General features: G+C 40.7%; 1 protein-coding gene and 1 long non-coding RNA gene across 2 annotated transcripts in view; one reads left to right on the top strand and one right to left on the bottom strand.

Annotated features, from left to right (window-relative positions):
• The window catches only part of LOC138042805 (uncharacterized), a 10,627-nt gene extending 5,984 nt beyond the window's left edge, over positions 1–4,643 (bottom strand). The window contains exon 1 of the long non-coding RNA XR_011131090.1: positions 4,472–4,643. This is a non-coding gene — a long non-coding RNA (uncharacterized lncRNA). The remainder of the gene's footprint in view (positions 1–4,471) is intronic.
• A 176-nt stretch (positions 4,644–4,819) lies between these two features.
• On the top strand, positions 4,820–9,066 carry LOC138042791 (uncharacterized). The gene is made up of 2 exons (XM_068888801.1): positions 4,820–6,136; positions 7,245–9,066. The coding sequence occupies exons 1-2, from the start codon at positions 5,086–5,088 to the stop codon at positions 7,862–7,864; spliced, it is 1,671 nt and encodes a 556-aa protein (XP_068744902.1). The 5' UTR covers positions 4,820–5,085; the 3' UTR covers positions 7,865–9,066.
• The last annotated feature ends 562 nt before the right edge of the window (positions 9,067–9,628 follow it).

Genomic DNA, 9,628 nt, shown 5'->3' with positions numbered 1-9,628 from the left:
GACAACAGATCCCTTTCTCCACAGCTTTTCTTTGTCTGATGGCAGCGGTTTCATGCGCACTGTGTCTCCGGGTTGAAGCACAGGAAGCTCTTTTGTTCCTTTGTTGTAAAACAGTGCTTGTTTCGTCTTTCTTTCTTTGAGCTTGCCTTCAGTTCCCTCCACGATCTTTGGCTGTAACAAAGTTCCTGCTGTAGGTAACAGTGTCTTTGTACGTCGTCCAAATAATCTTTGTACTGGTGATGATCCAATACTGGGTGAAGGTGTGTTTCGCCAGTCCAAAATGGCCAAGTATGGATCTTGTCCACTTGCCTTTGCTTTGGTTAGTAACTTCTTGGCTGTCTTAACAGCATTTTCAATCTTGCCATTTGATTGTGGATAGTGTGGTGAAGACGTTTGGTGGTCAAAATGCCAGGCGGATGTAAATTCTTTGAATTCTCTGGAAGCAAACTGTGGTCCGTTGTCAGAATACAGAGTATCAGGTATGCCATGGCGTGCGAACTGATTCTTGAGAGACTTGATAACAGAGCTTGAGTTGGTACTGGATAATTGGTTCAGTTCAAAGTAATCTGACCAGTGGTCAACGATGATAAACCACTCCTTGTTGTCAAAACTGAAAAGGTCTGTTGCAACATGAGACCAAGGACGTTTAGGTGGATCATGAGGTATGAGTGGTTCTTTCTGCTGGTTTGTCTGATAAGTGTTACATGTTTCGCACTTAGAAACACAGTCCCTGATCTCTGCGGTCATGCCAGGCCAAAACAGGACATCTCTTGCTTTATTTAAACAACTTTCAATACCAAGGTGGCTTGAGTGTACTTGCGTGATCATGTGGGGCCTTAGCGCTACAGGTACTATTACTCGATTTCCTTTGAAGAGGATACCATCTTGGATGCTGAGCTCTTCTTTGAAGTCAAAATATCTCCTGATTTCTGATGGGACTTCTTCTTTTGTTTCTGGCCAACCAATCTTGATAATATGTTTCAACTGCTGAAGACCTTCGTCAAGATCAGTTTTTCTTCTGAGATCAACAAGGCGTTGACTTGTGATTGGCAGAAACTCGACCATGTTGATCTCTTCAATGGATTTGATTAGATGCTCTTCCTGTTTGACTGATAAAACCTCCGACTTCAACTCTTCTGTACTCGGCTTATTGGGAAGGAATGCTCGACTGAGTGTATCAGCAATGAATAGTTCCTTTCCAGGCTTGTACACTATATTCAAGCTATACCTCTGGAGCTGTAATAACATTCTTTGGAGCCTTTTGGGGGCCGAAAGCAGAGATTTCTTGAAAATGCTCTCTAGCGGCTTGTGATCCGTCTGTACTGTAATTGGCCTACCATAAACGTACTGGTCAAAGCGTGTGCACCCGTGAACTATGCTGAGCAGCTCTTTCTCTATTTGAGCATAATTTCTTTCAGTACTGGTAAGCGCTCTTGACGAGAATGCTATAGGCTGACCCTCTTGCAGTATGACAGCACCCAGTCCAGATTCCGATGCATCGCATTGCAGTGTTACTTCTTTACTGGGGTCGAAATACTTCAACACTGGTTCTCTTGTGATCAATTGTTTCACTTGCTTCCATGATTTCTCGTGTGTATCGTTCCAGTGCCATTGCACATCTTTGTCTAATAAACGTCTCAACGGCTCCGTCACATCAGACAGGTTAGGCAGAAATTTAGCAAGATACGTAATCATTCCAAGCACTCTTTGCACGGCCTTCTTGTCTGAAGGTGTAGGCATTTCTACAATTGCCTTGACCTTACTTGGATCCGGCTTGAGGCCATCAGGGGTCAGTACATGACCGATGTAGGGCACTTCTTGCTTTCTCAACTGTAACTTCTTTGGATTCAACTTGATATTCTTCTCACGACATCTCTCCAAGAGTGCAATTAGGTTTCTGTCATGATCCTTAACTGCGTTTTCATAGGTGTCACCCTCACCAACACAGAGTATGTCATCTACAATGTCTTCTATACCTTTCAGACCTTGTAGGCTTTCATGGATTCTTCGCTGGTACTCTTCTGGGGCTGATTTGATTCCAAATGGTAAGCGAAGCCAGCGATAACGGCCAAAAGGTGTATTAAACGTGGTCAAGAGTGACGACGGTTTGTCTAGCTGAACTTGCCAGAATCCATTCTTTGCATCCAAAACTGAGAAGACTTTAGCCTTACATAGCCTAGTTGCCACATCTTCAATGGTGGGGAGAGGATAATGGGCTCTCAGCAGGGCTCTGTTTAAATCTTGTGGGTCAATACAAATTCTTAACTTCTCTGGCTTGTTTACTAGAACCAAACTAGACACCCAATTTGTAGGTTCTGTAACGGGGGTGATAACTTTCTCTCTGACTAATTTGTCCAGTTCTTCCTTTAAACGGTCTCTTAGTGCTACAGGGACTTTCCTAGGGGGGTGGACAACAGGTTTTACAGTTTCATCGAGTTCCATATGGTATGGGCCATCCATGCACCCTAATCCCCCAAAAACATCACTGTACTGTTTCAAAATTTGATCTCTGGTTAGAACAATGTGGGCAGTTTGAACCTTGTCATTTACTGCATTCACAGTTTCTGACTCTGAAATGTCACTTGCCATAACCTTGATTAAGTTCAGTTCCTGACATAACTCAGCACCCAATATAGGCCTGACATCCTCATTAGTTATAAAAAAATCTGCATCTGTACTCATCTCACCTTTGGCACATTTGAGAGTGCACTTTCCAAGTGGAGTCATAGTGGTTCCATTGTACATCTTGAGTGTTGCAGAAGTTTTCCTCAAATACAGATCTTTGGGATCCCCCATAATGCTTGAGAATTCTTTTAGTGATAGCAAATTACAAGTTGCTCCACAGTCCAACTGAAATGTAACATCTTTAGCATTGTTTACTTTGACTGATGTAAACAACTGTTTTGGGTGTTTCTTTTCTTCCACAGCACTGACTTGATAAGTTATGACATCAATAGTATACTCTTCAAATTGACTCCCATCTGAATCTTCTTGCACATAATTCAAATTCTGATTGGCATGTAAATTACGACTGGACTGCCTTCCTCCTGTACACTTCGCAGCAAAATGGTTTCTTTTTCCACACTTGTTGCACTGTTGGCCATATGCAGGGCACTTTGATCTGTCTGGTACATGTTTCCTGCCACAAAATTTGCAGTCGATCTGCTGAGCACTGCCGTTGGCTGATTTTTTCTTCTCTTCTTGTTTCTTTCGGAAGAAGTTTTCTTTCTTCTTCCCTACTGCATTAACCTCGTGCAAGTTTTGCATTTGTTTCAACTGGCTTTGGGTTGCTTCGGCAGCTCGTGCAAGTTCTAGAGCTTTATTCAGCGTCAAATCTGGGACTCGCAACAAACGCTCTCTCACGTTGTGATCAGCGATTCCAAACACGATGCGGTCGCGTATCAACGAATCTTTCAAATCTTGAAATTCACAAGAGTCTGCCATGTTTCGTAGAACAGTGGCATATTTATCAATGGGCTCCCCACTTTCCTGTCCACGCGAAAAGAATAAATACCTCTCGTAGATTGTATTCTTGCGAGGCTCACAGTACTGCTCAAAATGCTCTAGAACTTTATCCATTTTGACTTTGTCTGCGTCACTGTCCCACGTGAATGCATTGTAAACATCTAGGGCTTCGTCGCCAATCACAGTGAGAAAAGTTGCTACTCGAATGGGATCTTCTTTTCTGGCTATTCCGATAGCTAGCTCATAGTTACTCCACTTTTGCTTAAATCTTTTCCAATTTTGAGATACATTTCCACTTGAAAGCTGCAGATGATCCGGTGGGTTTAACAGACGCCCGGCCGCCACTTCATAATATCACACCTCCATTGTGTTTTCTTGGGATTTAAGGTCTTTAAATATTATTTTTCATTGAAGTAATAATCCTCGGTGCTCGTGCTTGACAACATTGCAAGCGAATTTTTTCCCGTCCTTTCCCGGCACCCTGATCAATGCGTGTGGAAACTAAAACAGACTTCCTATTTAATTTAATAGCCTTTCAGTGTTGAAGTAAATTTCAATGGCTTTAAATAGCAAAAGTGAAAGATGACTAAATTGGCTGGAGAAATTAAGGGGGTGGGGGGGGGGGGGGTAAACTCTTGGGCGAGTGCATTTTGAGGGTCACTCGCCCCAATGGCGAGTGCTCTCAAAATTAAGTGTCCAACCTGGGTGCTGAGTAGAGAACCAACAAACTCAACGCACATATGACGCCGGATCTCGGAATCGAACCAGGAGCCACATTGGTGGGAGGCGAGTGCTCTCACCACTGCGCATTCCTTGCACCTCCTTATCCCATTAAGATAATACTTTGGGTTAGAGGACGTGATTGTCACAGTTAGGTTTAGCTGGCAGTTTTCATTTAAAAGGTCATGGTCTTACAAACTACCTTCAGTTCATACTTGTTGCACTCGTGAGGAAGGAACTAAGCTTCAGCTTTTGCATCGTGCAAAATGAGAGTTTCAAAGGATACAAATTCCAGCTACTGAAAACAAAAGACAGCCAAATACTGCAATGTTTCTTCTTTTCATTTGGGCAATTTTCTTCTGTCGTAAAGAGAACTGCTTGTTGATAATTTCTAAGCGTTTTCTTTCTGCTTCTGTAAATTCACTGTCAGCCATGTTGAATTTAAATACCGCTGGCTTAACCCGATCGACGTTGTATGCGGTGACGTCAATTGTCATTCACCTATTGGACAAAACTCAGCAAAACAGGAAAACAGAAAGAAAACAGTTGATATATTGTCAAATGACGTCAATAAGAAATCCACCAATCAGTGTTGAGATTGTTGAGATTTGAGCCTTGTCATTGGACGTTCTAGAAAACTACATCATCGATACCAAAATAGTTTGTTCCACTATAAAAGCACGGTGACTCAGCGCATTATTGAATTGATCACGAGGAAATTTTTGCACATTGTAGGGCGGATAACTTGGAAACGAACGAGTTTTCGTCTTTTGCGTTCACAAAGTGAATTGGTCAAAAAGGAATTTTGCAGGCAAACTACTCAGACAGTGGGACAGTTCTAGTGTACCAAATCGAGTTCCCTTGAAGTCTTACCACGCGAAGATAATTACCGGTTCAAATATGGCTGTTGGCAAAAAATATTTCGACTCTACGAACTTGCTACATCTTACGATGGCCCTCTCACTTCTCAGACCCGATCTTCAAGGGTTTCTGGGCCAAAATACAACTCCGCCGATGCCAGTTGTTGCGTACCCTCACAATTACACTGGAGTAGCATTTGCGCCAAGCAGCACAAGCAACTTCAACTTTCCAATTGGACCAAAAGAAATAGTAGCACAAGGCAACCCATTCAGTGAGTTTCTAGATTGGCATACGGCAAGTCAGAACCAACTTGACACAGATGCAGTTGCCATGCTATTTAATGGAGAGAGTCACGCACCCAGAGAAACACGCACGTCTTTCAGTGCTGAATTGGATAGCGGTTATTGCTCCGACGGTGGTCGATCGCCATCCGCTCTTTCCTCAGTCAGTGGTTCTCCTCCTCACGATCTCGAGTCAAGCTGTGGCAATTTTCAAGCACCCGAAGAATTCAACAATGCTGGTGCAGCCAGTGGATTTTCCTTGGCTGATCAAGATCTTTTGAAGGGATTTGATTTTGAACTGGAGGATTACATTGACCTGGACTCTATTTACGATGAACCTCCTCAAAAGAAAGCCTTTACACCAGAGCAGCAATCATTTTACCCTATTGTCAAGACCGAACCATTGAGCCCGGTCGACGCTTACACCAGGAAAGTTCCAAACAGCCCTCACGAATCGTACGTTCCAACCGATTTCATCAGAAAGGACCCTTTCGAAGCAATTTCTTTAGAAGAGCCTTTCTCATTTGATGGTTTAGAACAGCTCGACCCATACTCCATTGATTTCTCTGCCACAAACGAAGAATTTCAAGAATCTGGGACACAAGGAGACGCGGCTTTCGATTTTGTATCTTTTGCCGATAATTTGGACTATTCAAATGATCTGCCATTAGACATTTTTGATCCTCGCCCAGTGGTTGAAACTACAGTCGAGAGTAAACACGATAACTTGCTCCCGCTTGGCCAGGAACCTCTGCCAGTTTTTTCAGAAGCAACAGCGACAAGAAACGACAGTGGTGGATCTTTTACTGGTATGTCTAACTTCATTTTATTTTTTAAAGCGAAGAGTTGTGCGTGATAAGTAAAGGAAAATAAAGTATGTCGTTGCGTAATTACACGTCCGTAACCAAAACGTAATGATCAAGACTGAAGGGATTACATGCTTTGCCCCTATTTCATGACAAGTGCGCATAGCAAATATTTATTATTTATCACGTTGCTCAAAAACAGTCACAGTTTGCTTTAACGACCTTGCCCGAGTTTGGTTTCGTGACTTTTAAGCAAAGTAAGTGAAAGGGATCCATTGTTGTACCAACGGGCCGATATCAAGATACTGCATATACTGTACCATTATCCATTTACTTTCGTCATGGGTGGTTATTTGCATACGAAGGGCTTTTGAAACTTACCATTTTGGGTCTTCTCTCATGTTAACAAATTATGTTTTTTCACTACAGGATGTGCACAAATATTAAACTCCGATAATTACTTTTATTCAAGTGGATCTTTTCCTTGGCGTGCAGAACTGCATGTTACGCTCTGCAAGGAATTGTTAAAATTCATGCCTATAAAAGGGCAGAAGCCGTAAGATTCAGTAAAAAACCACTGAACAGCTTCATGAAAGTACATAGGCAGGAAGAAAAGAAGACAAGATATTAAAAAATACAGTTTAATGGGTGCCACTAATTACCTCATGGGGGCGGGTACCTTACCAATTTATCTCAAACAAGAAGTGTACAACAATAAGTCAATATCAAAAATACCATAATACTCTTTGTTTGTCCCTCCAAAATTTTGCATAAGCATTGTTTTTATTTTCTCTTGGGACTTAAAATGGCCCCAAGAGAAACTGGAAACAATGGTTATGCAAAATTTTGAAGGGACAAAGAAAGAGTTTCCGGTATTTTTTGATATTGGTTAATCTGCTTTGCCGGTTCATAGCATGTTATAAACTTCTAAAATTTCTTTGCTGATATTTTTAGTGCACTGCAATCCATCATTCCACTCACTTATAATAATCCCAAGGCTAAAAGCTGTCCAATTGTTGCACCCTTTCAAACATCCAGAACTTTTTCTATTGACTCGTGGTCACCATTTCAAAGGCATGTAATGTATTGTTGTTTGGTTTTTCTTCTACAGAGTTATCTTCCTTAAGTCAGTCCTATACTGGAGACTGGGAAAGTGCACCATTACCACTCCTATCAAGTGTAACAGTAAAGCAAGAGAAAACTGATTTTCCAGACCAACCAGCAAGCACATCGACTAGATTTACGCCAGTAAAAGTGCCAAGAGATGCATACAAAGATGCAAGGCCTAAGGTTGCTTCGTCCTCAACAGCATCAAGATTTGCCTCGGAAGATGAAATAGTTGATATGACTATCAGCGAATTTAACACCTTTTTGGAAACACTGCCTGAACCACAAGCACAAAGAGCAAGGGACATTCGTAGAAGAGGAAAGAATAAGGTTGCAGCACGACTGTGTCGTAAAAGGAAGATAGAGCTTGTTGCAGATATTGAAGAAGACATAGACAGTCTTAAACAGAAGAAAGAAGAGATACTTAAAGAAAGGAAGAAACTTCATGATGAGAATTCCTACTACAAAAATAAAATTAATGAACTGCAAGATCATCTCTTTAGAAGTCTAAGAGATGAAAGTGGCAAACCGCTTTCATCGAAAGAATATTCACTATTTCAAGGTGCCAATGGTAGCGTGTATGTAGGCAAGAATATTGACTCTGAATCACGAAAAAAACAGTAGAGTGGTGCAGAATAAGAACTGTTGAAAGAAATACTGTGCAACAATATGTTGGGTGTTTTGGGGTCCACAATGCCAGAGGAAACACTATCATCTAAGACAGGTCTTGACCACAATAAAACACTTTTGTTTAGTGGGGAGAAAAAATTCGGGTTTGATGCAACAGTAGCAACAAAAACAGCTTTCTGCTACAATTAAGTTCTTTTGCAAATACCACATGGGGACTAAGCTTATCTGGTATTTCCTGAAATTCTGCCAAGGTGTGCCATTGTACAACCATAGTGGTAAAATTCTAATCCTTAGTGAACTAAAAGCTTCATCCTATGGAAAGCGAGATTGGTAGTTTTATGCAAGTCTGAAATATTTAAGTGGGAAAGAAAACAGTATATCATACAGCCTTGTTGGATAAGAGATTGGTCATAGCTAACTTGATATTTTTGGTCATTTGCCATCTCAAATCAAATACTGCTTCTAAATTAACTGTTGATCTCTCTTAGTAGGCAGTTAACTCCTTGAAATTTGTAAAGTGTAGATTACTAAGAGGTTTCCATAAGTGGTGGGTGACGGTGGAACAGGTGGTGTTGATCCCAGCTCAAACCCAAACACAAGAGCCTGGTATTAGGGTAATCAAACAGTCATAAGGGGTGTGAGGCAGTGGTAGACCGCTGGTAACTCACTTTTATTGAAACCTCTGAATTTGTTGAGGAAAGTTGAAAATTAATTTTCAAGCTATTTTTGTCTTGGTCTAGCATCATTGTGGTCATCATTTTGGCTTGTCTTAGTTTAACCCTGTGGTATAACCTCGAAGGAGTCGATTGCAGTTAATGAACCACTTTTTCAGTAAAGTGAGATATTTAGAGTTGTAAAAAGGAAACTAAGTATGTTCTAAGATTAATACTGATACATGGAATCTAGATGACACACAGGTATTCTAGGATTGCAATTACTTCACTTCAGTCAGTCAGTCAGTATTCTAGGATTGCAATTACTTCACTTCACGTCAGTTTGCAATGGTCTGAAGCAAGACCAACACAGGATGCACAGCATCACATTCATGTTGTAAATAGTGTAAATATGCATTGTTTTGTGGCAACAAACATAGGTAAATGTAAAGCAATTTTTAACATCAATTTTTAAATGTTCCCCTTTTTAAGAGAAAAAAGAAGGAATAAGTTACAGTCATTAAAATGAATTTGCAGAGAAAACAATGCATTTCTAATCAATGATAGTCCCCAGCAAACTGAATACACCTTATTCCAAAATGGCTACCATTTTAGTATTTGTTTGTTTAATTGGAAATTGGCCCTTTTGGTCTTGTTCAAGGTTAAATATTGTTTTGAATTTTACATTTGAAAGCGCTAAAGAGCCAATTTGCAAGGAAAGAAAACAATACTAAAATAGTGCCCATTTTGGAACGAGATGTATGGCATCCAATACCAAATTTTCCTGTTACAACATGAACAGGAAAAAGTCTCACTCTGAGACTGAAAACCAATCACGTCTGAATCACAGGAAATTGTTAAGGACTAACAAAAATGAGGAACACATGAGGGCAAAAATCTGAATAGGCCACTTTGAAAAACATGCAAAAGGCTAAGAGGACTAATTTATATTTTCAAACAATAGAGCCCAAAACATAAATTATGCAGCCTTTCATTGACAACAAAAAGGACCTTTGATTTTGGCTTGCTGACAGACACAGTCACACCCCACCTCCATTCATCACATGATACAAGTTTTAACTGAATACAGTGTGTATTTTGAGCA

Source organism: Montipora capricornis, chromosome 1, assembly GCF_036669925.1.
Source record: "Montipora capricornis isolate CH-2021 chromosome 1, ASM3666992v2, whole genome shotgun sequence".
Lineage (NCBI taxonomy): Eukaryota > Metazoa > Cnidaria > Anthozoa > Scleractinia > Acroporidae > Montipora > Montipora capricornis.
This window is presented reverse-complemented; position numbering and strand designations above follow the sequence as displayed.